This window comes from Lolium perenne, chromosome 1 (genome assembly GCF_019359855.2).
Source record: "Lolium perenne isolate Kyuss_39 chromosome 1, Kyuss_2.0, whole genome shotgun sequence".
NCBI classification, from domain to species: Eukaryota; Viridiplantae; Streptophyta; class Magnoliopsida; order Poales; family Poaceae; genus Lolium; species Lolium perenne.
The window spans coordinates 121,329,627-121,355,771 of NC_067244.2; the positions used below are offsets into that span (position 1 = coordinate 121,329,627).

Genomic DNA, 26,145 nt, shown 5'->3' on the forward strand with positions numbered 1-26,145 from the left:
GCAATGACACGGAAAAACGCTTACGGAAGATAAGTTTGTCGATGGCCTCCGCCTCCGCTTCTAGAACTCTGTTCTTGGCTATCACGGAAAGCACGCGGCCCTGGCTCTTCTCCAGTTTTTCGTTCAGCTCCGCCAGGTCGCGGGCATGCTTCTCGGAGAGCTCCTTCCTCGCCTCAGTCTCCTTATTAGAGGATTCTTGGATGAAGGTTTTGAGGGATTCGTTCTCCGCCTCAAGCACCTTGACCTTGGCGGAAAGCTCATCAAACGAGGAGTGCTTGGCAGTTTCTTCTGAAGGCGGAAAGTTGCACATATCAAACATCATGAACAGATATCAATATATGAACGCAAAGCTTGGAAGACGTACCACGGAGGCGGGTCTCAAGAAGCTGGATAGCATTCTTGCTGTTCTCCGCGCTCTGACGCAGCCCTTCGATCTCCGTGATCTGCTCCAGCACATGAACGCGGAGATCCTCGTGCAATTTCCGCGTCGTCTGAGAAGCAGACAGGAGTTAGCCGGATATTTAAAATCTGGGGGGCTGGCGAGGAATTCAAATTCTTGAAGGAATAAAAAATTTAAATCTCCGCCTAAGGTACATTTTTGAGAAAGCATCGGCTAACACATGTTACTCGGAAATGTCTGACCCAATGCTTGGGGGCTAGTATTACCTGTCGCACTTCTTTGTGCTTGGCGAAAAACTCTTTCAGATCGTTTTCCAGGACGGTGAGCTCTTGCATCTCCTCATCCGATTTCCCCCAGACCATGTTCAGCATGGCGGAAACTTCCGTATGGCGCTCGGCGAGGGAAAGCTTTTGAAGAGACTAGGTCGGTCGAGGATCCACCCGGATCGCGTTGGAGGCTTGAACGAGCTTTACCTTCTCCTCATATTCTTCCTCGGTGGGCTCCACGAAAGTGGCGCTTGGTTGATCCTGAGGAGGGGCAGACGAGGAGGCACCCTTGGCGGAATCGCCGTGGTCTGTGGGATCTTCCGGAAGATCTTCAAGGTCGATGATGTCCTTGGAATCCGGCTTCGAAGCAGATGAAGCCTTGGGTGGGATCTCCACCTCTGGAGTAACAGGAACTGAAGCCGGAGACGGCTTGACCTTCTTCTTCAAGACCTTTGGAGCCTTGGGGGGCTGGCTTCCGGAGCTTCAGTGAAAAGAAAAAAGCATAACAGTTACGTGAGGAATCGCTCGTGAAACTAGAACTTGGATATCGGAAACAGACACTTACCCGGAAGGCTTGAAGAAGTTCTGGATGGCGGGCTGCCCCTTGTTGCTGGTATTAATCAGCTTGAGGCGTTTCTTTTCCGCCTCCGCCTTCCGAGTTGCCGGAGTGCTAGGCACTTCGCGGGCGCGTTTAGCGGCGGGGCTGGAAGGAGCTGGCATTTTCCTCTTAGGAGGGCGCGGAGCTTCGTGAACCTCCGCTTCAGATGCAGCCTCCGGATCCGTGTTGCCAGTAGTGGGAACCCGGAGCAGAGTTCCGAGTTCGCTTTCTTCGAGCGCCTCGAGCTAATGCATAGAGTTAAACACTTAGACAAAAAAGTTTGGATGCGAAGAAAAGCAAAGTCGAGACGACGTACCGCGGTTCCGGAACCATTCGTGTGAATGTCCTTGTTGCACACGTGAACATGAAGTTCACGCGGAACCTTGATGAGGAGCCGGATCCTCTTGTCGATGGCGTCGGCGGATAAGTTGTCTTTCGTGGCGCGCATTGGGTCGTCGCGCCCTGAGTACTGGAACATCAGCCGGTCCCTGTGTTGAAGCGGCTGGATCCGCTTGGTGAACCAGGAAAGGGTCAAGTCCTTCCCTGACAGCCCCTCTTCCGTGAGCTTGCAGATCCGCCTGACGGCGCGGGTGAGCTGGGGCGACTCGGAGAGGTGGGGGCAGTGCGTCCATGTCGGAAGCTCGGTGGCGGGGCAGTTCTTGAACGGCGGCAGCCTCCTCGTGCTCGCCGGGTCGGAAGCGTCCTTCAAATAGAAGAAGCCTCCGGACCAGTACCGCGCGGATTCATGGCGGTCGGTGTGGGGGTAGACGCTGCCCGGGCGGATCATGAAGGTGATGGATCCACATGTTGCCAACTCGGTGGAGTTCCGGATCCTCTCCTTCTTGACGGTGAAGTAATATTGAAACAGAGGAAGCTCGGGAGTTACCCGGAGATGGCCCTCGCACAGGGTGACGTGATTGCTGATCGCAAGCACGCTGTTTTGAGAGATGTTGTGGGGTTGGAGCCCGTAAACCTTCAGGATCTCCAGGAAGAAGTCCGAAGGCGGAAATGAAAAACCCCGCTCCACCAGTGCTTTCGTCAGCACCATCTCGTTGTCCTCCGGAGCTGGGGCTAAGGCATTGGGAACTGACCTCCAGCTTCCGGGTTGCAGGAAGCCCTCCGCCTCGAGATTCGTCAGCTCCGTCTTGGTGGTGGTGCATGGCTACCATTTTCCCTTGGCTTCAGCGTGTCGTTGGCGAGCTTTTGATTTTTTGGCGGCGGCTTCTTCCGCCTTGTGCTCCGCCTGGTCCTCCCCGGAAGCCTTCTCCGGGTTAGCGGAAGTCCCTTCAGTTTCCTTGCCGGAATCCTTCGAAGGACCCAGCTTAACTGGAACAAAAGGTGGAGGGGCGGGGGAGATTGGAGTGGCCATGATTGGTTCAGAGGCTGGAGGCGGAGTCGTTGAAGACATCTGAAGAAATGACGAATGGCGGAAATGTTCTTTAGTCGGATCCAACGTCATCTTCCCCAAATTCATCCCTACCAACTACGGTGCGAAAGCGAAGTTCGAGGACTCACCGTAATGGCGTCTGCGGCGGTCGGAGTCGCCGGCGACGAGGTTTCCGCGCGGTGGCTCGCTGATGTTAAGAACAGGATGAACACGACGCGGCGGCGAAATAACTCCGGCGATGTTCCGGTGAGATTCCGGCACGGCGGAGAGGGAGCTCGCGGCGGCGCTTGGCAGAGAGGTGAGAAGGGGGGTGAATGAGGGTTAAGGCGTCGACGGCGGATATTTATAGGCCGGCGGGACGAGATTCGTGCTCCGCATCCTGTGGTCGGAATGCAAGCGTCGCACCGTTGGATGCGTGACACGTGTCCTAAACCCTAAGCGGTAAAAATGGCTAGAGATAAGTTACCGCACAAATCGCGCGAAAATGGCGCCAGAATTGGCGGAACCGTTTGAGTCTTTTTAAGATTCCGGGTAATTGCGTGAGGATAAGTTGGCTCTCATTCGCGAGCAGGGAGTAACCCGGAAATGTTCTTCGGAACGTCGATGGATAAAGTCCCGCGGGATGGGAGCATTTTCCGACTATAAGTTGGAAAAAGAAGAAAATGTGAAGTTGGAGTTCTTCAAGTTTCTCCGTGTTACCAACATTTGCCGGAGGTCATGATGGACTAGCAAGGCGGAGACAGCGGGTGAAACTCGGAAGAACTCTGGGGGCTACTGTTGTGGGTATACTTCATGGGTGTACCATCGATAGTGCCTAGATCCGGCAAGCCCGGGTGGCCCACAGATGGTGGTGAGGCATGTGGCCCATCGGGCGGCCCAGTTGCTGTTGATCCTGACGGAAGATGTCCGGCCCAGGAGCAGGGAGCCGGATCCAACCGACATTGAGGAAGAACCCGGATCCACGGAGGCCCATTAAGGGACCCGGATCCGGTACGACGTAGATGGAAGGGCGGATCCTTGGCGTACACGGCAAGACATTGTACCGTAGTTAGGAAACATGTATCCGGGTAGGACTCTCCATGTAAACCCTAGATCCGTGCGTCTTTATAAGCCGGATCCCGGGAGCCCTAGAGGCAGAACCTCAACTCATTGTAACATCGCGAAAGCGCCCAGATAATTCCAGACAAGCAGCAGTAGGCCCTGTCATCGTGCAGGTGTTCCGAAGCTGGGTAAATCGCGTACCACCGTCCTGTGTGCACTCTGCCCTATGGCCCCTACTTCTTCTCCCCCTCGTGAGGATCCCTCCTCCGGGGTACCGTCGATTAGGCAACGACACGCGCGGGCGCGGAAAACAGATTTCTACACTATTTTGCATTCACAAAGATCAAATAAACCCACATAAATCATGAAACAAATCACACAAAGTGCAACAACATCACGTAGTTCAACAACGACACAACAAAATGACGTAGTTCAACAATGACACACCACATATGGTTCAAATGGACAAAGTGGAACACATAATGCATATCACAAATGCATATCACACTTCCGCACTTTCCAAGTCAACACCTTCTTCTTCCTCCTCGTCATCTTGGGTTGAAGGAGGAATAGTAGTATTCATGGAAGACACGAAGCCTGCCGGTGGTGCTCCCATACTCCCATACACACCACTCACCGAGCCTCCCATGGTCCCTCCAAACACTCCTCCATAGCTTGGTCCTCCCATGCCGGCCATGCCTCCATAGCCTCCCATGCCGGCCATGCCTCCCATGGTGGGCATGGGCATGCTTCCCATGCCGGCCATGCCTCCCATGGTGGGCATGGGCATGCTTCCCATGCCCGCCATGCCTCCCATGCCTCCTCCAAATGTCGGCATGCCTCCTCCAAACATGCCTCCTCCAAACATGCCGGTCGTGGAAGTGTTCATGTTGGCTACCAACAATCTCTTTTTGGCCAACACTTCATCGCGAAGAAGGTTGATGTACTCCTTTTGCCTCTCATCCATATGGGAAGTATCCATCAAGAAAAGCTTCCTCTCCTCCTCCGCTAGGCGTGCTTGCTCCTCGGTGGCTTGCCTCTTCTCCTCCAAAGCCAACTTCCTCTCCTCGTTGGCGGCAATCCTCTCCTCCAAAGCGGCTCTCCTAGCTTCAGTAGCATCCATAGCCTCTTTCTCCAAGTTTCGTTGCATCTTTCTATCTTCATTTGCTTGCAACCTTGCATTTGCAATCCTTTCCATAGCCATGGCAATGTCATCATCTCCGGCCTTCTTTCCCTTCATTTCCTTGGCGGTCTTCCTACCATGCACATTCCTCCACCCATTGTTGACGGAGTGAGGAGTGGAGCTTCTCTTCATCCGCCCTTCATCACTTGAATCATCATCATCGATGATTGTTGCATCACCGGTAGCATTGGCCGCCATAGTTGCCGCGTCCATCTTGCCGCGCGTCTTCCACTTCTCTTCATTCCCTAGCACTTCATAGCAATGATGCAAGGTGAATGGCTTGCCAAGAATCTTGTTGCCTTTCTTGTTCTTCTTTCCCACATCCCTAAACAATCCTTGAGCCATGGAGTTCTACACATATGCGGAAAAGAAAATAGATGAGCCATATGAAGTAGAACCGTATTCTTGTCATATGAGCCATATGGTGAACATAGTAGAATGACTTACCCTATCATTCTCATTAGTGCCACTTGGATTGAGAACATCGATGTTGGCTTGCACGCCCGCCCATTTTTGGCAATCGGTGTTGATACCGGACCAACGGGACCGAAGTGAGCGCATGGTTCGCTCGATCCCACTTGTGTTGTTTGTGTTGAAGTAATCCGTCATCCTCATCCAATATGTTTCTCTTGTTTGGTCGGTACCGGTTGTTGGATCCATTTCAATTGTCAACCATGTCTTGCAAAGCAACTTGTCCTCCGCTATGGTGTAGTTGGCGGACCGGCCGGGAGGGCGAGGTTCAATCAACCCTTCTCCTTCCTCATCTACATCCTCATATTCCTCCTCCCCATCGGCGGCTTCATCATGCAAGAACGAGGATCCAACATTCATTGTCTCTATGAATGCCGCATCATCCACTCTACATTGCAACGAGGATCCAACATCACGGCTAGGTATGCATCAATAAACTAGAATTCGACAAAAACTAGTGTTTTTTACCTCTCGGGCATTTCTTCATCCACCATATGTGCGCCCGCGCGGTTGCCGGACGGAGGCGTCGGCTGGGTCGGCTGGGTAGGCGGAGGAGGAGGAGGAGGCGCCTGGTTCGGCTGGGTCGCCTGGGTCGGCGGCGGAGGAGGAGGAGGAGGCTGCCGGTGGGCGACGGGCTTCTTTGCTTTCTTCGGCGGCGCGACGGCGGCGGGGCCGAGGTGTGACCGTTTGGTCGCCGGTACCTTCCCCCTCCTCGGCGCGGCCATCTGCGCCGCGGCGGCGTCAGGCAGTGCCCGCGCGGCGGGACGAACAGCCGCGCGCGCAGCGGCCGTTGGGTTGCCGCCGTCGGCGCCGGCGCTAGGGTTTGGCGGCGGCGCAGCGGAAGTGGCGGCGGCAGAGGGTGCGACAGAGTAGGGAGGGGTCGCGGGTTGCCGGAGGGGGCGTCCATCGTCGGGATCGCCGGCGGCGCGTGGAGACCACGGATTGGGCGCTCGGAGTAGCGACGCGGAGGAGGAAGTTTCAGCGCGGGGGATTTTTCGCGCTTGGACGAGCGATGCCGCGCGCTGTAGCCGACGCGCCAGATATGCCGCTCCCTTTTGTGCAAAACGCCACGCGCCCTAAATTTTTTACAGCGCCGCGCCGTTTACCGCGCCTGCTGGAGCGCCGCATTTCCTCCCGCGCGCGCTATATCGAACGTTTTTATGCCGCGCGGCCTATATAGCGCGCCTGTTGGAGATGCTCTTATTGTTTTGGCCTTGTGCGCTCCCGTCGCTAGACATCATGCTGCAACCGAAACACTGAAACGTTTCCTCTGCCGCGGTTGAATAACATCTGCATGTGTAAATGGGGTGACGTGAAGTGGCGTTCTTCCATCAAGCACGACGGATGTGTTGGCTGCCGGCATCGGACTGTTCAGTCTCCTCCGGTTCCATATAGAATCTTAATATAAACCAAATACATTCAGTAATTATATGTTAGCAGTAATTATATGTTAGCATGTAAGCTGACAACTGATTCGCACAAGTCTAAGATAAGTTATGTAAGAATATTTATGTATTTACTACTAATTATGTGAGACATTTGGTATTTATGATTTCATACAAGTACTACGTACACCTGCTCGGAGGATGTGTCCTGAATAGCTAGTAATGGTATACCTGCGTTTAGAAGAAATCAAGTAATCTTTTGTACAGAAAGTCTGCTTTTGTGAATTTCTAGTATGCGGTGTCACTGATGTAAATTTCAAGCGTACCGGTCATTTTTTTTCCTACTTGCTAGCCGCTTAGGCTTGTTCTTTTTAATAGAAAAACATAAACACAATTCAGGTTCATATGTTGCCAAACTGAAACCTCGTGACAAATCAATTTGCGCTGTAATGTTTTTGTTGCATATTAATAGACACACACATCTTACTCTACATTGCCATGCAAATGCTGGAAAAGTACCCTAGATTGAAACTTGTCGAGTGCTACAAATGTGAAATTTTGCACCTTAAAATAAATTCTAAAACTGGTTGAGTATATGCTACACATCTGAAACTTTGCACCGTAAAATAAATTCTGAAACTTTGCAATAGAGTATATGCTTGTATTCTGAAAAATAGATGATGCGGATAGATCGAGGAAAGCTCATGTGATACTACCTTGGTTTAGCTGTCCGGTTGTGTACATGAGGCAAGTTATAATTTATTCCATCGATGGATCCTGATACATATGGCTGCATGTCTAAAACTGAAACATAAGTGCATGCATTGGAGGACCGGCCGGCAGAGTGCACCGAGGCAAATACAGTGGATCCATCTTGTATGGCTGCACGTGTAAACTGAAACCTGATGATTTTGGTATATCCGTCTGACTGCACCGAGGTGTATACGGCTGCATGTGCATGTGCAGTACACGCTAGCTGGGAGATCGGAAGCCTCACGGCTGGCATTAGAGTCCGTGAAGACACATATATCCTGGGTGATTTGGTTTGACATATTGATCATTATAGAGATGGGAGAGGGAGGGGCATTACGTGTACCTGAGCTGTGAATCGCGAACGTCAGCTGAGAAATCCATGATTAACCTAAAGAGATGATGTACATGCTTCAACGTGATTGATTATCCTTGGAGCTAGCCTCGCCGCCGGCCACCCGCGCATGGTCGTGAGGTGAATAGCTGGTAAGAAAAAATACTTTGGGGTTAGAGATAGAAGGTTTTTTCCATGTGAGGAGAAACATATATTACGTAATGGCAAAGGTGGGTAATTTTATTTGTACAATTCACTTTAAACTAATCTAATGGCTATAAAATTTCAGCCTATCAAATAAGTGGTCGGATGTTTCTGATTTTTGTGGGAATTTCTAGCTAACCTTCTAATTTCTGGTTAGCCCGTAATGTACTTTTAATATATAATAGATTTAGGGGGTAAATTGGACTTCTTTCCATTTTCTACTCCGTAGCGAACTAAAGTTGAGTATGTCCTCACAAATCAGGTAAAAAATGTGCACTGTCTTTTCGAATCAGCATTAGTCCAGAGGTACCACTCACACGATGTACCGTACATCCATTGTTGAAAGGTCAGAGGTACGTACCCCACATTTCTGTAGCCACTTGTAGCCTAGCTCATGACATGCACAGTAGTAACATATGCACCGTAGCAGTACTTCGACACATGTGAGGCGGTAGCAAGTATGACAGAGGAGTGAGTGCATGCAACAGTGACCCTTCAGTATCTTGCGGGCTGCCTGCGCATGATCTGTTTAGAGGGAGCTTCGGTTTGCCCCATGTACAAATGGCCATGAAAGAAAACGTCCTAATGGCAGGAAAATCTTTGCAAGCTTTGAAACCGCGAGCTTGATTTGATACGAGAGCAGTAAAGGGCAATATTTGACATCTGTGCTGCCATGAACCACCAATAAGCCTTTGTGACAAAGCAGGCACGATGGCTATAAGATGAGAATAAGAACATCTCTAGCAGACCTCCCATCGGACTCCATCCGTAAAATAACCGTAGTATTTCGGGTTGGAGGCGAAAAAAGGGCCGTTCAGAAATCGCATCGGACCCCATACCAAAAAAAATTCGGGCTATCCCGTTTCGTGCCGTGGAAACTCCAAGTTCCCGGGTTGGGGAGGTTGTGCGAGCACGAACCCCATCTCCTTCCCCGCGTTGGCGCGAAGGAAGTTTCAGCTCACACATTCCCGCTTCCGCCCTACCTACCGCTCCCGATTCCGCCTCTCCCAGCCCTCTCCGGCCACAGTAGCCCCCGTCCGGACTGGCATGGACGCAATCAACCCGCCGCTGCTCCCGGGCCAGACAGGGGCCGCGTGGACTAGCTCCATTGGCCGCATATCTGGATCCAGCGCCGTCGCAGCAACCGCCTGCGAAGGCATCGTGGTCGACGCACCGCCCGCTGCTGCTATCGGAAAGCGGAAGCGGCTCGGGCAGCATGTCGTCCCCGTGCCTCCCACTGCCCCCATGCCTCCCGCTGAAGCTGCCCCTCCGGCTCCGGCCAAGCGGGTGAAGCGTAATTTGTCATGTTATTTATCTTTATGGAGAGACACCTCTAGTGAACTGTGGACCCCTGTCCTTTCTTTTACACTGATAAAATTATCCTGTTCTATTTACTTACTGTAAACACTATTCTCTTTAATTCCACTGCAAACAAACATCTATTTCCACACTATACGGTTAATCATTTGTTTTCAGCAAAACCGGTGAGATTGACAACCTCACTGTAAGTTGCAGCAAAGTATTTTGGTTGTGTTGTGTGTAGGTTCCACGTTGTTGCTGATGCCGGTAGTGCGCTTTGCCACAAGTCAGCTAGCAACATCTTCAGAAGTCACGCTTTTCTCCTACTGGTCGATTAAACCTTGGTTTCTCACTGAGGGAAAACTTGCTAATGTGTTCATCATATCTTCCTCTTGGGGTTCCCCAACGATGTGCAATCTACGCTCATCACCTGGATACGCCGATTTGGGGTTTGCGGTTTGGGGGTTCTGCTAGAGATGCTCTAAGAACTAAAGAAGTGTTAGAGCATCCCACCGGGATCGGCCAATGCCCCCTCCACCCCCACCGCAAAGTCCACTCTCGCCTGCCTCTCACCCGCTAAAACCCCTCCATCTTCGGCCGATGCCGCAGCTCGGCAAGCCAGGATGTGCTAAGCACATGACGAAGAAGCTGGGGATGGACGGAAGAGGCATGTGCGTCAGAGTTGACGAGGAGATCCATCATAACCGCCGACTGCAATGCCCTCCACAAGGAGGCATTGGCCAAGACGAAGGTGGATGAGCATGTGTCGTATGATATTGCATACTATGAGGAACGACTGCACTGCGAGGGCGTCCAAGCATCAGTAGTGGGAACGTAGAAAAGTGCAACCGCTGTGTAGAAAACCTCACCTTCATTGATGACCTTCTTTAGCGAGGGCTTCGTCCCTCATCCAGCGCATCACCGCTTCTTATTGCCCGAGATCGTGATATTGGGGCCGCGCAAGGTAATGGCGTCTTCTTCTCACCGATGAACACTACTCCTATCCCCATGTGCATCGTCCCGAGCTCGACCTTGACCTAAACCACTCCTTCGCCTAGATGTCACCGGCGATGCACATGCCACCCGTCTTCTTTGGGGATGACCCCAACATGGGCAGTAGCACCGTCGGTCGCGCTTTGTACAACAACGACGGCTGGTACACCAAAAAAGACCCCAACGGTCAGCATATGTTTGACGATATGGTCGGCTCTCATTACACCATCGATGAGGTATGCAAAATTGTTTCTTTTCCATTGGACTGCCTTTGGTAGATTTGGTTTCACTTGGCTGATGTGTAAAATCAAAGATGTGTTCTTTTTCATAGCAGAGGGCGTCAACATCTTGGCCGGCATTTGAGGCCGGGGTGCTCCATCAGAACAGTACATGGACGCCACCCAAGGGGAGGAAGATGAGGGCGACGATGATGGCTCGGAGACGGAAGCGCTTGACTTTTACATGGGCGCCACGATCACGACCAAGAAGAAGGGGAGCCGCGACATTCGATGGAGCACACACGAACAAGTCGTCGCAAGACGCGGTGACCAAGATGAAGAAAGATTTAAATAGTTGGGATCGCCGACACTTACACGATGGATATTGATGCCAAGGCATGGTACAAGATGGCCCGGACTCGCACCATGAAGGAGATGATAGCAATATCGGCGGCAGAGCAGGCCATGCCGGTGATGCAGCCGTCACCGGCGACACAACTTCCATCTCTGACTCCCCTGCTGTCATCGACAACCCGTCGACCTCATCCATTTTATTCCCTCTACCCGGTTTGTAATATGATTTGTAGACTTGGTGCTGTTTTGGTAGCCGGTGAATTTGAAGTTGAGACCTTGAATTTCAATGTCGTTGCCTTCGTGGCCCAATTGGAACCATGATTTGCTTTCCTTAAGTTTTTTTTTGTAACATTTGGTCAATGAGGGATCAAATTGGGGGATGTCGGTGGGGGTAGGCGGGGGGATGGCCCAAAAAATGCGACAACTTTGCCATCGCTCCCTAAATGCTCCATCTGTTGCTCTTGCTGCCTCCACTTGTGGGGGGTGGGAGGGGCACCAAGGGGAATGCTCTAGAGCTCCTTTGATTCATAGGATAGAAAAATCATACAAATATGAAAAGTATAAGGGCTTCTTTGATTCATAGGATTTGTATAAGAATTATGTAGGATTTAGATCCTATGAGATGATTTTCTACACTATTTGTATGATTCATAGGAACATATCCTACAGGAACTAATCGTATATGAATCTTGTAGTGCAAATCATATAGGAATTAAACATTAGGTCATACCTCATGGAAAATTTCCTTTGGCACAATCAAACACAACTCATCTTCCCATAAGATTCAACTAGCCATGATATCTTAATCCTATGCTTTTCCTAATCCTATGATTTCCCTATCCTATAAATCAAAGGAGCCCTAAGATTTGGATATCATGCATACTTGAATTCTACGGGAATATGAGGTGTGTTAGATTGTGGCAAAGGAATTTTGCATAAGGTATGATTTGATCTTTTATTTTTGCTATGTGATTTACACTAAAAAACCCGTATAGGACTAGTTCCTATAAGATATATTTCTATGAATAAAACAACTTGTATAAAAAAATTCCTATAAAATGAAAGGCCCCTTAGTTTTGTACACACCCTACTAATGCCACGGTAGCTACTGTATAGGCACTCCTGTTTTCCTCAAAGGTACGAACCTATGTGCAACACATTGACTCCATCCTTCAATCACAGAATCTTACATGTACATCTTCGATGTTTCCACTCACCACTGTCACTGATGTGTGCTGTGCATGCAGGTGACTGCAAGCTAGCAAGCTAGCTAAGCTTAGCTCAGCACAGCCTGAACCTGACACAAAGCTTCTCCGATCTACTTGCAGACTTCTACCTCTCCTACCCTTAAATAAAAGGCATATGGAAAAGGAGATGCATGGCATGTTATCCTATGCATCGACCAGTGAAAGTTTCGTAGAGGCAGCAACATGTACAAAATTGCACTCATATTATCATATGTACTCCAGCTGTAGCAAAGGAGCTGCATGCAATGCAGTATGTCAATATCCTCAAATCAAAATTTCTGAGCGCTGGATGCTGCCTGCACGTACATCAGTACAACTGGTGCGAGCTGAAAGAAGCTAGCAAAGGTAGGAGTACTTTGGTAGCAGCTAGCCTCCCCATTTATGTATACATTCCAAGGTAGTATGCAGCTGTTGTTAGCGTGCTGACAGAGACGCCGCAGGTCAGTCAAGCCTAGCTACTTATGGCATTAGCGGTACTATTTATTTACCATAAAAAGCAATGCAAAAGCGCCCTAAAAGAGGCGTCGTATCATGTCCATCGCCCGTGACCCCTCTCGTCCAGGAAGAACAGTACGTTAGATTCTCCAACTGGACGACACACACTGACATGACTCCACGGCCACACCGGCTAGCTACCACCTCTCGCATGATGCAACTAGACATCACATGCATTGCTTGTTAACTGTAAAAACAAGAGAGCTAGGCGACCGATCAAGATTAGCAAGAGAGAGATTACATGAGGATTAATTAATGGTACGAAATCGATTACATGAGGATAAATATTAGAACGAGTCATGGATCTTGCTAGCTCGATCAACATTGATCATCAGTTCATCACAGACATTCAAACAACCGTACAGTAGGACTGGGAGGGGATAATACAAGCGAATGAATAGTAGGGATCACTAGACCAAATAAGTCGGAAAATGATCACTGGACGAAACTATTACTAGCAGCTGGGTAGCAAGCATGGATTCACGGAGGAATTTAATCCGTACTTGTACTAGTAGGAGGAGCAGACTAGCTGCTGGCTAGGGATTTGATAGCTGCAAAGAACTCGCTAGCTAGCCTGCTGGAGAGATGATACGTACTGGTAGTGGTAGCAAAGCAATAGATAGGATATGATAAGTAGGGGGGCGGAGACCGTGGAGCTAGCCAGCCAGCTCACGCCGCAGCGCCGGGAGGCGGCGGAGGCATGTGGGGGTGGTAGTGGTGGCCGTTGCCGTCGTGGGAGTGGACGTCGTGGGCGGCTGCGGGGTGGTGCTGCTGGGGCGGCTTCCTGCGCTTCTTCTTGTCGTAGCTAACGCCTCGTGCGCGAGTCTGGTGCTCGCGGACCTCGCGGAGGTATAGCCGCACGGCGCGGGCGCCGAAGGGGTTGTTCTCCGGTCGGCCGCCGTTCTCCTCGTAGGCAGCGCGGAGGCGGCCGACGAGCGCGTCGAGGCTGCCCCAGGCCTGTCGGAGAGGGCACGGACAGGGCGCCGGCGGCACGGGGTGTCCGAAGAAGGGGCAGCCGGCAGAGTGCACCTTGGTCTTGCCGAACTGGTCGAGGTAGCGGAGGAACTCCAGCACATGCGCGCCGCTGCAGCGCGCCAGGGACAGCGGGGGGCGGTGGTTCCGCAGGTACTGCCCGAACGTGTTCCAGTCCCGCCGCTTCTGCGACTCGTACCGGCTCGGTGACGGCGACACCGGCGAGAGAGACGATACCGCCGATGACGTCCCCGACGCCCCGCCACCGCTGCCGTCCGAGTGCGGGCTGTCCGGCTGCGGCATCAAGTCCATTGATCTGGCAGCCAATAACAAATCAAACGATGCAACTGGCGGGTCAGTAAACAATAAACGATCCTGCAAGAGCGAAGAATGAGAGATCTGTTTATAGGAGTCAGCGCGCGCGCGCACGCACACGATTCTTGGGGAGCCGTGGCGCGGTGGTCCTCTCAAGGAGAAATAAGGGTGTGTGCCTCTGTGTGGTGCTACTGGTATCTTTAGGTATCTACTATAAATAGTGCTCTCCTCTACTCCAGAGACCAGACGAGAGACGAGACTCAGGTAGATAGAATAATGGGAACAATGGAGCACGAGCAGCTCGCACGGTGCACCTCACCTTGCTACTCCGGTGACGGCAGTGCAGGCCCAAGATCGCCGGAAGGCCACACAAGATCGACCACTCTGTACGCCTCCGACGAAACCTGTAGAGATGCAGGCAAGCAGAATGGTAGCTACATGCGCTTGTGGATCTTGCGGCGCCGATGGAAGTGGAGTGATGAGAGTAGTGGAGGGCTTAAAAGGCGAAGCTTGGGGTGAGTATTAATGGAGGCTGGCGAGCTCTTCTCTCTTCAAGGGAGGGATCACGGAGGGAAGCTAGCTGATGAAAGTTGATGTGACGCTATAGGTCATAGGTGGATGGGGAAAAAGTTGGGGAGGGGCGGCGAAATATCGTCGGTACGGCCAGAGGGTTTTAAATTTTTGCTACCATAGAGAGGGAGGGGTAACGGCTGCAGGAGCCAGGAGCGAACACACATACCACCAGCGAGCAGGGAGAGGGACGAGAGGAAGAAGGAGCGTCCGGCCGGCCACAGTATTCCACATGAGATTTGATGGGGCTGTCAGCTTTTTGATCTAGTGTAGAAGTTGGATTACGGGCTTGATTGTGGTTTCTGGTTACTTCTGAATTTTATGGGGCAATTATTCTGCGTGCCATGATAGTATTTCATCCGCACGTCAGACCCCGCCACTTGCTTCATGCGTGAGCCTGACTAGAAAAACGATTGATTTTGACAATGACTTAAGCATGTCGCATTGTAAAAAATTATTATTGAGCTTTATGCATGCATCATGTCTTAGGTTAATTAGCAATTGAAGGATACCCTTTCGTCTAGGGTTTAGGTTCTCCTCCTGCGATCACGTAGGAGTCCACCGTAAAATCGCCGCCGATCGGAGATCTCAATCACACCAGACCTGCTGGGAATAATCTGAGCGTCCGGGCGATCCTACAGATCTCAGACAATTGCGAAGAGTGCGGATGGGATAGCAAATGCGATGAAGGGAGGGGCGCCGTCACTCGATAGATCCGCTTCTAAGGAGACAGGGAAAGAACGGGGTGCGTCTTTTACCTAGGGAACTCCAGAAAGTACTGAGGAATTACTCAATCGCCTGGAAATTACAGCAGAGGAAGAAGATGCGGTCGATCTCTCTGGATTGATCGAGGAGAATCGCTCATCCATGAAGTGTGCAGTGATCATTAGGGTTTGCCTAAAAACCTCTTTCGGTCATACTGCTTTTTACCAGAAGATGCAAGTGGAATGGGTTGTTTCCCATGAATTTTAATTTCGAGATCTTGATGATTTCACTTTTATTGCACAATTTAAATGCCTTGTTGATTGGAAGAAGTCCATGCACGGTGGTCCATTGCTATTTGCTGTTGCTAGGCTGATGGCAGGGAAGCTTGGACAGGTGCTGGAAGTGGAGATGGGCACCAATGGTGTGAATTGTATCAAATTTGTGAGGATCTATGTGAGGATTAATCTAAAGAAACATTTGTTGAGGTTTGTGACCGGAAGCGTTGAGCTGGGAAAGGAACCATACAAATTTCGGGTGCTTTATGAGAACATGCCGAGGTTCTGTGCTCAATGTGGTGTTATAGGACATGTGGCCGATTAGTGTGGAGATGGGTCACATGACTCGAAGAACTTTCAGTATTGTGATTTCATGATGGTACCGCAGGAAGATTTTTGGTACCAACCAAAAAGGGAATTTGTAATCAGGCCGCAGGCAGCAGCTCGAGGGGCAAAGGTGGCAGCAGCCGTGGTGGCCGCAACGTCCCTAGCAAGGAACACAAGGAGATGGATGAAGAGGATTCTAATTTTTGTCGTGTTGTGGAGAGGGGCGATAGGAGCTGTGGAGAGGGACGATAGGAGATGGCCGAGGAAGCTTGACATGGGCACGAGAGATAACCATCTAAAAGGGAATACCCTAGCAATCATGCCTGCTTCCCATGTGGCTAGTGTGGTGGAAAACCTGGAGGGGAAGACAGTGGGAGAAACAACCCCACAGAAAGTACAAATACCAAAAATGCACAAAGCTGGTGATGTAGCGCCAAGATTGGTGGGATCCTTCAAGGAGTACCGTCGGGACCAATGAAAACATGTGGATATAATTGTTGGGGACTAGGAAATTTCCCGACAATTAGATAGCTTCAGAAAATCCGGAAGCAACATAGGCTTGAGATACTCTTTCAGTCTGAGACTCATCTAGATAAAGAGAGTGGTGAAAGATTGAGACTTAAACTTGGTTATGCTCAAGTGGTGCCGAGTAATGGCATGGCTGGAGGGTTGATGCTAATGTGGGATCAACATGTGAACATACAGCTAAAATACCAACAAAGAACTATATTGATGTGCTAGTATCTAGAGAAACACCAAAGAAAGATCGAAGGCTAACATGGTCGTATGGGGAATCGGTTTGGTGACACAAACACGGTCGTAGCGCTATCTGCGCGAGTTACACAAGCAAGCAAACATCCCTTGGCTGGAGTGTGGCCGGGTGATATGAACGAGATTCTCTCTAAATCGGAGAAACATAGAGGTTCTCCTCGCCCCTAGTTAATATGTAGGCATTCCGCAACTGTCTCCCTTATTGCGGTTTCTAGGATTTGGGCTATAGGGAACAAGTTTACAGGGAAACATGGACAACTGACAGAACAGCTTGACAGAGCAGTCGGAACGCAGGGTGGTCGGATTTGTTCCCACACATAGGTGTCCACAATTTAACCTCGACGGGCTCGCACCATAGGTCTATCCTGATTGATACTGAGACATACTCCCTCCGTCATGAAATACTCTGCATTCTAGGCCTAAAATTTATTTTGAAATACTCTACATTCTAGCTTTTAGTCAACACGAATACGGGAAACAAAGTGGTCCTCTTTTATCTATTGGATGTCACTCTTTTTAATGTAGCTTGAATTGGTTGTTTACCAATTTAAGTAGTACTAATAAATGCACTACTAATTTATATAATTTTTCGTAGAATGTAGACTAAAAAAGAACGGAGGGAGTATGCTACAAAGATGAGCATATCAAAGAACCATCGTTGCTTTGAGGGACGGTGGCTGAAAGAAGAGAAGGTTGGAGAGGTGGTATCAATAGCTTGGACGCATGCTCCACCCAATGCTCATGTGATGTCAAAACTCTCAGATGTTTACTCGAAACTACACGAGTGGGATCGATCGGTGTTGAAGGCTCCATAGAAAAAGATTAAGGAGCTCACTCAGCAGTTGGATCAATTGCTGATGCATGTAAAATGCATGCATGAACCTTTTAGTTTGTTGACACATATTCCCACATATTTTCTAACATAGTGATCATGCAACATATCTCTCTTATACTCCTCAAAAAGGGAAAACTCCAAGCAATGTTGAATTAAGAATCAACGGAGTATAGCCTTTAGTAATATGACATAATGTTTGAATATCAAATACGCTGCCTTGAACAAACAATATTATCGCAATGTCACACGATAAACATATCATATGTATTCACTTTATCCCTAGTGAGGCAACCATAGTAGATATTGAAGTTGTTGTCACTTTTCAATCACTACAACCATGCTACTCCATCCAATACACACTTCTCCCCACACATGTTCTTTCATACAAGTTGGATATGAACAAGCACTTAACGACGGGGTACATGATATGCATCTATCAATACATATTACACATAATACGTTACAATCTCATATATCAATATATTATAATAAAGATCCACCACATATGATTTACATATAGGACCATAATCATGTTGGGAAGCTTATATGGTACTACAATCTATGAAGAACAAGAGATAGATACATCAAGCTACTTCCACAACCCATAGTCCCAAGGTGGAATACTCCCTCTTCATCATGGTGATGATGGTGCAGATGTTGGAGAAGATGGAGATCCCTCCGGCGGCGGCTCCGGCAGAGTTTACCCTCCAATCTTCGCTGGTTCTGGCTCTGTTTTCGGTGTTTCTTGGTTTCCACCGCGCTCTCTGATACGTCCATTTTGCATCACTATTTTATATCATAATTTGCTGTTATTCATTGATATATTTCATATTTGCAGATGATACTTATGTTATTTCATCTATTTTGCATGTTTCATGATTATTGAAGGATCGCGCACCGGAGTCAGGATTCTGCTGGAAAAAGCGCCGTCAGAATGCAATATTTCGGAAGATCAACAATTGACGGAAATTATATGAAAAATCCTATTTTTCCAGAGGACGAAGGGAGCCAAAAGGAGGAGCCGAGGAGGGCCGCCATGGGCCCACCTCACAGGCAGGCCAGGCCGCGAAGAGTCACAGCCGCCTCTGCGGGGCGGAAAACACCAGAGAGAAAAGAGCTTCCGGCAGGCTGAAATCTGTCGGGGAAATTCCCTCCCGGAGGGGGAAATCGACGCCATCGTCATCGTCATCGAGCTGGACATCATCTCCATCACCATCACCATCATCTCCATCATCATCACCGCCGTCTCCACCGCTGCACCTCGTTACCGCTGTAATGATTTGGGTTGGATCTTGATTGTTTGATAGGGGAAACTCTCTCGGTATTGATTTCTACTTGTTATTGATGCTATTGAGTGAAACCATTGAACCAAGGTTTATATTCAGATTGTTATTCATCATCATATCACCTCTGATCATGTTCCATATGATGTCTCGTGAGTAGTTCGTTTAGTTCTTGAGGACATGGGTGAAGTCTAAATGTTAGTAGTGAATTATGGTTGAGTAATATTCAATGTTACGATATTTAAGTTGTGGTGTTATTCTTCTAGTGGTGTCATGCGAACGTCAACTACATGATACTTCACCTTTATGGGCCTAGGGGAATACATCTTGTACTCGTTTGCCAATTGCGGGGTTGCCGGAGTGACAGAAACCTAAACCCCCGTTGGTATATCGATGCGGGAGGGATAGCAGGATCTCAGAGTTTAAGGCTGTGGTTAGATTTATCTTAATTACTTTCTTGTAGTTGCGGATGCTTGCAAGGGGTATAATCACAAGTATGTATTAGTCCTAGGAAGGGTGGTGCATTAGCATAGGTTCACCCACACAACACTTATCAAAACAATGAAGATTAATCGGCTATATGAAGCGAAAGCACTAGACTAAATTCCCGTGTGTCCTCAAGAACGTTTGGTCATTATAAGTAAACAAACCGGCTTGCCCTTTGTGCTAAAAAGGATTGGGCCACTCGCTGCAATTGTTACTCTCGCATTTTACTTACTCATACTTTATTCATCTGCTATACTAAAACCCCCTGAATACTTGTATGTGAGCATTTACAGTGAATCCTTTATCAAAATTGCTTGTCAACACCTTCTGCTCCTCATTGGGATCGACATTCTTACTTATCGAAAATACTACGATACACCCCCTATACTTGTGGGTCATCAAGACTATTTTCTGGCGCTGTTGCCGGGGAGTGAAGCGCTATTGGTAAGTGGAATTGGTAAGGGAAACTTTTACTATTAGTGCTGATTTTATTCCTGCCTGCTGCTATAATTCATTATGGAGAGATCTTCTCTTGAATTTTTATTTGGATCTACTACTACAGCAAAGGTAGTGGATGAGGCGCCAGGTGAGGAAGAAGTTCCATACAAAATACCTATGAAAATTATTGAACGTGTTGTGGATAACCGTTATACAGGGGATGGAACTGTTCATCCTGGAGATCATTTACTGTTCTTACATGAATTATGCGGTTTATTCAAGTGTGCAGGTATTGCTATGGATGAAGTGAGGAAGAAGCTATTCTCAATATCGTTGTCTGGTAAAGCGGCGCACTGGTATAAATTACTGGATGATGGGGATTCTCTTGAATGGAATGATATTGTGCCCCGATTCTATTCTAAGTTCTATCCTCCAAGTGAAATTCACAAAGACCGGAACCGCATATATAATTTTTGGCCTCATGATGGAGAGAGTATTGCCCAAGCGTGGGGGAGATTGAAGTCTTTAATGCTCAAATGCCTCATTCATGAGCTTCCTGGTAATATTATTATTGATAATTTCTATGCAAGACTTTCTTTTCAAGACAAGACCTTGCTGGATACTTCTTGTTCTGGATCATTTACACGCAACAAAGAAGAGTTTAAAAGGGACCTTCTTAATCGGATCCAGGAGAATACTGAAGGATGGGAGAACGACAAAGATAGAGAGTCAGGTATAAAATATGATTATAAATGCATTGAAGCTTTTATGGATACTGATAAATTTCGTAATATGAGTGCTACTTATGGTCTTGATTCTCAAGTTGCTGCAAATCTTTATAAAGCTTTTGCCTCTCATTATGAATTGCCTAAGAAGAACTTTGATAAGTATCATGAACCGTATAAAGATAAAATTGATTCACCTATAAATAAATGTGTTGTAATTGAAACTGTTGATCATGTTATTCCTGAAGCTTATATTGAAAAAACTCCTTTCCCTGCTAAAATGAAGGAGTACTCTGTTATAAATAGTGCGGTTAATAAAAGTGAAAAGAAAACCTATAGAACCTGAAGAGAAAATAAAAGTTGAACCTGGTGTTGCAATAGTTAAAGATCTTGTGACTGAAAATGTGGAAGATGGTCATATTATTTTCTGTGAAGATGCTTCTAATATTGTTTCACATCCTAATAAGTCTAGAAAGACTAGTGTTCCTATGCTATCTGTTAGAGTTGGTGATCATTGTTATTATGGTTTATGTGATATTGGTGCAAGTATTAGTGCTATTCCTTATGAGCTTTATACGGAGATTATGCACGAAATTGGTTCTTGTGAACTTGAAGATATTGATGTGGTTATTCGGCTAGCTAATAGAGAAACTATCTCTCCAATTGGTATTGTTCGAGATGTGGAAGTTCTATGTGGTAAGATTAAACACCCTGCTTACTTTTTGGTACTTGGTTCTGCTGCTAGTAAGTATTGTCCTATCATTTTTGGTAGACCTTTTCTAAATACTTGTGGAGCTATTATAGATTGCAAGAAAGAGAAGATTTTGACTAAATTTGCTGGTGAATCTTATGAGTTTAATTTCTCTAAATTTACCAAAACTCCTTATAAAGCTGATTCGCCTAATAATGATTTTAGAGTTGAACAGTGTGCATCTATTGCTCTTGCTCCTAATAATCCTTTGCAGCAAGATTTGGAGAATAGTGAGAGTGAAGTTTTTAGGGAAGAAAGAAATGAGCTTGATGAAATTTTCCTTCGTCAACCTATTCTTAAACACGATTTACCGGTAGAAGATCTAGGTACAACATTGCCACCAAAGGAAGATCCTGTTTTTGATTTAAAACCATTGCCTGATAATCTTAAATATGCTCATATTGATGATAAGAAAATATATCCTGTTATTATTAGTTCTAAGCTTTCAGAGATTGAAGAAGAAAGGTTGTTGGAAATATTGAAGAAACACCGAGGAGCTATTGGCTACACTCTTGATGACTTGAAGGGGATTTCTCCCTCTATTTGCCAACATGCCATTAATATGGAAGATGATGCAAAGCCTGTTGTTGAACATCAGCGTCGTCTAATTCCTAAGATGAAGGATGTGGTAAGGAATGAGGTATTAAAACTTCTTGAAGCTGGTATTATATATCCTATTGCTGATAGTAGATGGGTTAGTCCTGTGCATTGTGTTCCTAAGAAAGGAGGAATGACTGTTGTGCCTAATGATAATGATGAGCTCATACCTCAAAGAGTAGTTGTAGGGTATAGAATGTGCATTGATTATCGGAAAGTTAATAAGGTTACTAAGAAAGATCATTACCCTTTACCTTTTATTGATCAAATGTTAGAAAGGTTATCTAAAAATAATCATTTTTGCTTTCTTGATGGTTATTCTGGGTTTTCACAAATTGCTGTTAAAACTAAGGATCAAGAGAAAACCACTTTCACTTGTCCCTATGGAACTTATGCTTATAGACGTATGCCTTTTGGTTTATGTAATGCTCCTGCTACTTTTCAAAGATGCATGTCTGCTATTTTTCATGGGTTTTGCGAGAATATTGTAGAGGTATTCATGGATGATTTTTCTGTCTATGGAAATTCTTTTGATAATTGCTTGCGAAACCTTGATAAAGATTTGCAGAGATGTGAAGAAACTAACCTTGTTCTTAATTGGGAGAAATGCCATTTTATGGTTAATGAAGGAATTGTATTGGGACATAAAATTTCCGAGAGAGGTATTGAAGTTGATAGAGCTAAGGTTGAAGCAATGGAGAAGATGCCCTATCCTAGGGATGTTAAAGGTATTCGTAGTGTTCTTGGTCATGCTGGGTTTTATAGGAGATTCATGAAAGATTTCTCCAAGATATCAAAACCTCTTACTAATCTTCTTCAAAAAGATGTACCATTTGTTTTTGATGATGATTGTAAGGAAGCTTTTGAAACTCTAAAGAAAGCCTTAACAACTGCTCCTATAGTTGAACCTCCTGATTGGAACTTACCATTTAAAATTATGTGTGATGCTAGTGATTTTGCTGTAGGCGTTGTTCTTGGACAGCGAGTAGATAAAAAATTGAATGTTATTCATTATGCTAGTAAAACTCTTGATGCTGCTCAAAGAAATTATGCTACAACTGAAAAAGAACTGCTAGCTGTAGTCTTTGCTTGTGACAAGTTTAGATCTTATATTGTTGATTCAAAAGTTACAATTCATACTGATCATGCTGCAATCAGATACCTTATGCAAAAGAAAGATGCTAAGCCAAGGCTTATTAGATGGGTGCTTCTGTTGCAAGAATTTGATTTTCATATTGTAGATAGGAAAGGTGCTGATAATCCTGTTGCTGATAACTTGTCTAGATTGGAAAATATTGCTTATGATCCTGTTCCTGTTAATGATATTTTTCCAAATGAACAATTGGCTGTAATAAAGGTGAGCTCGCGAGATAGCCCTTGGTATGCTGATTATGCTAACTTTATTGTGTCCAAGTACTTGCCTCCAACCTTTTCAGCCCAGCAAAGGAGGAAATTCTTTTATGACTTGAGGCATTATTTTTGGGATGACCCACACTTATATAAAGAAGGAGTGGATGGTATTCTGCGAAGATGTGTTCCCGAATATGAACAACAAGAGATATTGAGTAAATGTCATGGTAGTGCTTATGGAGGACATCACGCCGGAGATAGAACCGCGCAAAAGGTTCTACAATCAGGTTTTTATTGGCCAACTCTCTTCAAGGATGCAAGGAAGTTTATTTTATCTTGTGATGAATGTCAAAGGGTTGGTAATATCTCCAGACGCAATGAAATGCCTATGAATTATACTCTTGTTATTGAACCATTTGTTTGTTGGGGATTTGACTTCATGGGACCTTTTTCCTCTTCAGAAGGTAACACTCATATACTTGTTGCTGTTGATTATGTTACTAAATGGGTGGAAGCCATACCCACAAAAAGTGCTGATGGTGAGACCACTTTAAGAATGCTTTTAGATATTATTTTTCCTCGATTTGGAGTTCCTAGATATATTATGACTGATGGAGGTTCTCATTTTATTCATGGTGGTTTTAGAAAAAACTCTTGCTAAATATGGTATTAATCATAGAATTGCTTCCGCTTATCATCCTCAAACTAGTGGGCAAGTAGAACTATCAAATAGAGAGATTAAATCTATCTTGCAAAAGACTGTTAATAAATTTAGAAAGAATTGGGCTAGTAAATTGAAGGAAGCACTATGGGCTTGTAGAACTGCTTATAAAAATCCCATGGGTATGTCACCGTATAAAATGGTTTATGGAAAAGCTTGTCATTTACCTTTAGAACTAGAGCACAAAGCTTATTGGGCTGTAAGAGAACTAAATAAAGATCCTAAACTAGCCGGTAAGAAAAGATTGCTACAATTGAGTTCTCTAGATGAATGGAGAAGTGAAGCTTATGAAAATGCTAAACTCTTTAAAGAGAAAGTTAAGAAATGCCATGATAGAAGGATTATCAAAAGAGAATTTAATATTGGGGATAAAGTCCTATTGTATCGGTCTCATCTCAGATTCTTTGCAGGGAAATTACTCTCAAAATGGGAAGGACCATATGTCGTTGAGGAGGTATATCGTTCAGGAGCAATTAAAATCAGTTCTCTCCAAGGTGATGCCACACAAGTGATGAATGGACAAAGACCCAAGCATTATATCTCAGGTGATTCTTATAATAAAGATGTTGATGTTATTCGAGTGGAAACTTCGGAAGCTTTCATCAAAGGACAAATTGACAGTCCGGCAGAGTTCGACTTTGAATAGGTAACAGTACTGGTAATAACAAGTTCGCGTTTTACTTTCCGAACAATGTTTTTGCTGTTTTTGGAAAATATGAAAAATTACGAGATCGAAACGGAGTGGATGAGACGCACGAGGGCTGATGACCCACAATTATAGGGGGTGTATCATAGTATCTTCGATAAGTAAGAATGTCGATCCCAACGAGGAGCAGAAGGTGTTGACAAGCAGTTTCGATGAAGGATTCACTGTAAATGCTCACAGACAAGTATTCAGGGGGTTTTGATGTAGCAGATGAATAAAGTACGAGTAAGTAAAGTGAGAGAGTAACAATTGCAGAGAGTGGCCCAATCCTTTTTAGCACAAATGACAAGCCGGTTTGTTTACTTATAATGACCAAACGTTCTCGAGGACACACGGGATTTTAGTCTAGTGCTTTCGCTACATACGGCTAATTAATCTTCATTGTTTTGATAAGTGTTGTGTGGGTGAACCTGTGCTAATGTACCGCCCTTCCTAGGACTAATACATACTTGTGATTATACCCCTTGCAAGCATCCGCAACTACAAGAAAGTAATTAAGATAAATCTAACTACAGCCTTAAACTCTGAGATCCTGCTATCCCTCCTGCATCGATATACCAACGGGGGTTTAGGTTTCTGTCACTCCGGCAACCCCGCAATCGGCAAACGAGTACAAGATGCATTCCCCTAGGCCCATAAAGGTGAAGTGTCGTGTAGTCGACGTTCACACGACACCACTAGAAGAATAACACCACAACTTAAATATCATAACATTGAATATTACTCAACCATACTTCACTACTAACATTTAGACTTCACCCATGTCCTCAAGAACTAAACGAACTACTCACAAGACATCATATGGAACATGATCAGAGGTGATATGATGATGAATAACAATCTGAACATAAACCTTGGTTCAACGGTTTCACTCAATAGCATCAATAACAAGTAGAAATCAACACCGGGAGAGTTTCCCCTATCAAAGAATCAAGATCAAACCCAAATTGCTACAGCGGTGGCGATGTGCAGCGGTGGAGACGGCGGTGATGATGATGAAGATGATGATGATGGTGATGGAGATGATGTCCAACTTGATGGCGGTGACGATGGCGTCGATTTCCCCCTCCAGGAGGGAATTTCCCCGGCGGATCTCAGCCTACCGGAGAGCTCTTTTCTCTCTGGTGTTCTCCGCCCCGCAGAGGCGGCTGTAACTCTTCGCGAGGTACCCTCTGGAACTTAGGTTTTCGGGACGAAGACGTTCGCGAAGAAAAGGAGGTGAGAGGGGGCTGTGGGCCCCCTCCTCACAGGGCGGCGCGGCCAGGCCTTGGGCCGCGCCGGCCTATGGGGTGGGCCCACCTCGGGTCCCCTCGGCTCCCCCTTCTGGCTCACTTCATCTTCTGGAAAAATAAGGTTTTTCGTATAATTTCCGTCAACTGTTGATCTTCTGAAATATTGCATTCTGAAGGCGCTTTTTCCAGCAGAATCCTGGCTCCGGTACGCGATCCTCCAATAATCATGAATCATGCAAAATAGATGAAATAACATAAGTATTATCTCCAAATATGAAATATATCAATGAATAACAGCAAATTATGATATAAAATAGTGATGCAAATTGGACGTATCAACTCCCCCCAAGCTTAGACTTCGCTTGTCCCCAACCGAAACTGAACTCGGTAAGCAGGACCACATGTTTATGGAGTGAAGAGTCGATAAATAAAATACGGACAAGAAGCATCATATTCATTCA

General features: G+C 46.6%; 2 protein-coding genes across 2 annotated transcripts; both read right to left on the reverse strand.

Annotated features, from left to right (window-relative positions):
• Positions 1-311: 311 nt before the first annotated feature.
• Positions 312-6,071, reverse strand: LOC139832984 (uncharacterized). Its single transcript, XM_071822998.1, has 5 exons — positions 5,815-6,071; positions 5,323-5,734; positions 4,503-5,226; positions 874-1,064; positions 312-443 (listed from the first exon to the last, which is right to left on the reverse strand). Exons 1-5 carry the CDS (start codon positions 6,069-6,071, stop codon positions 312-314), a joined length of 1,716 nt encoding a protein of 571 aa, XP_071679099.1.
• A 6,776-nt stretch (positions 6,072-12,847) lies between these two features.
• On the reverse strand, positions 12,848-14,508 carry LOC127300509 (protein G1-like4). Its single transcript, XM_051330641.2, has 2 exons — positions 14,232-14,508; positions 12,848-13,913 (listed from the first exon to the last, which is right to left on the reverse strand). Exon 2 carries the CDS (start codon positions 13,907-13,909, stop codon positions 13,295-13,297), a length of 615 nt encoding a protein of 204 aa, XP_051186601.1. The 5' UTR covers positions 13,910-13,913; positions 14,232-14,508; the 3' UTR covers positions 12,848-13,294.
• Between the last annotated feature and the right edge of the window lie 11,637 nt (positions 14,509-26,145).

Bases quoted from the DNA above. Each gene is read 5' to 3' on its own strand.
- LOC139832984 (XM_071822998.1), bottom strand. From the start codon at position 6,071: ATGGCCGCGCCGAGGAGGGGGAAGGTACCGGCGACCAAACGGTCACAC. The intron at 5,227-5,322 runs GTAAGTCATTCT...GCATATGTGTAG, and splicing joins GCACTAATGAGAATGATAGG to AACTCCATGGCTCAAGGATT. The intron at 1,065-4,502 runs GCATGGCGGGCA...CTGTTACTCCAG, and splicing joins ATTTGGAGGAGGCATGGGAG to AGGTGGAGATCCCACCCAAG.
- LOC127300509 (XM_051330641.2), bottom strand. From the start codon at position 13,909: ATGGACTTGATGCCGCAGCCGGACAGCCCGCACTCGGACGGCAGCGGT.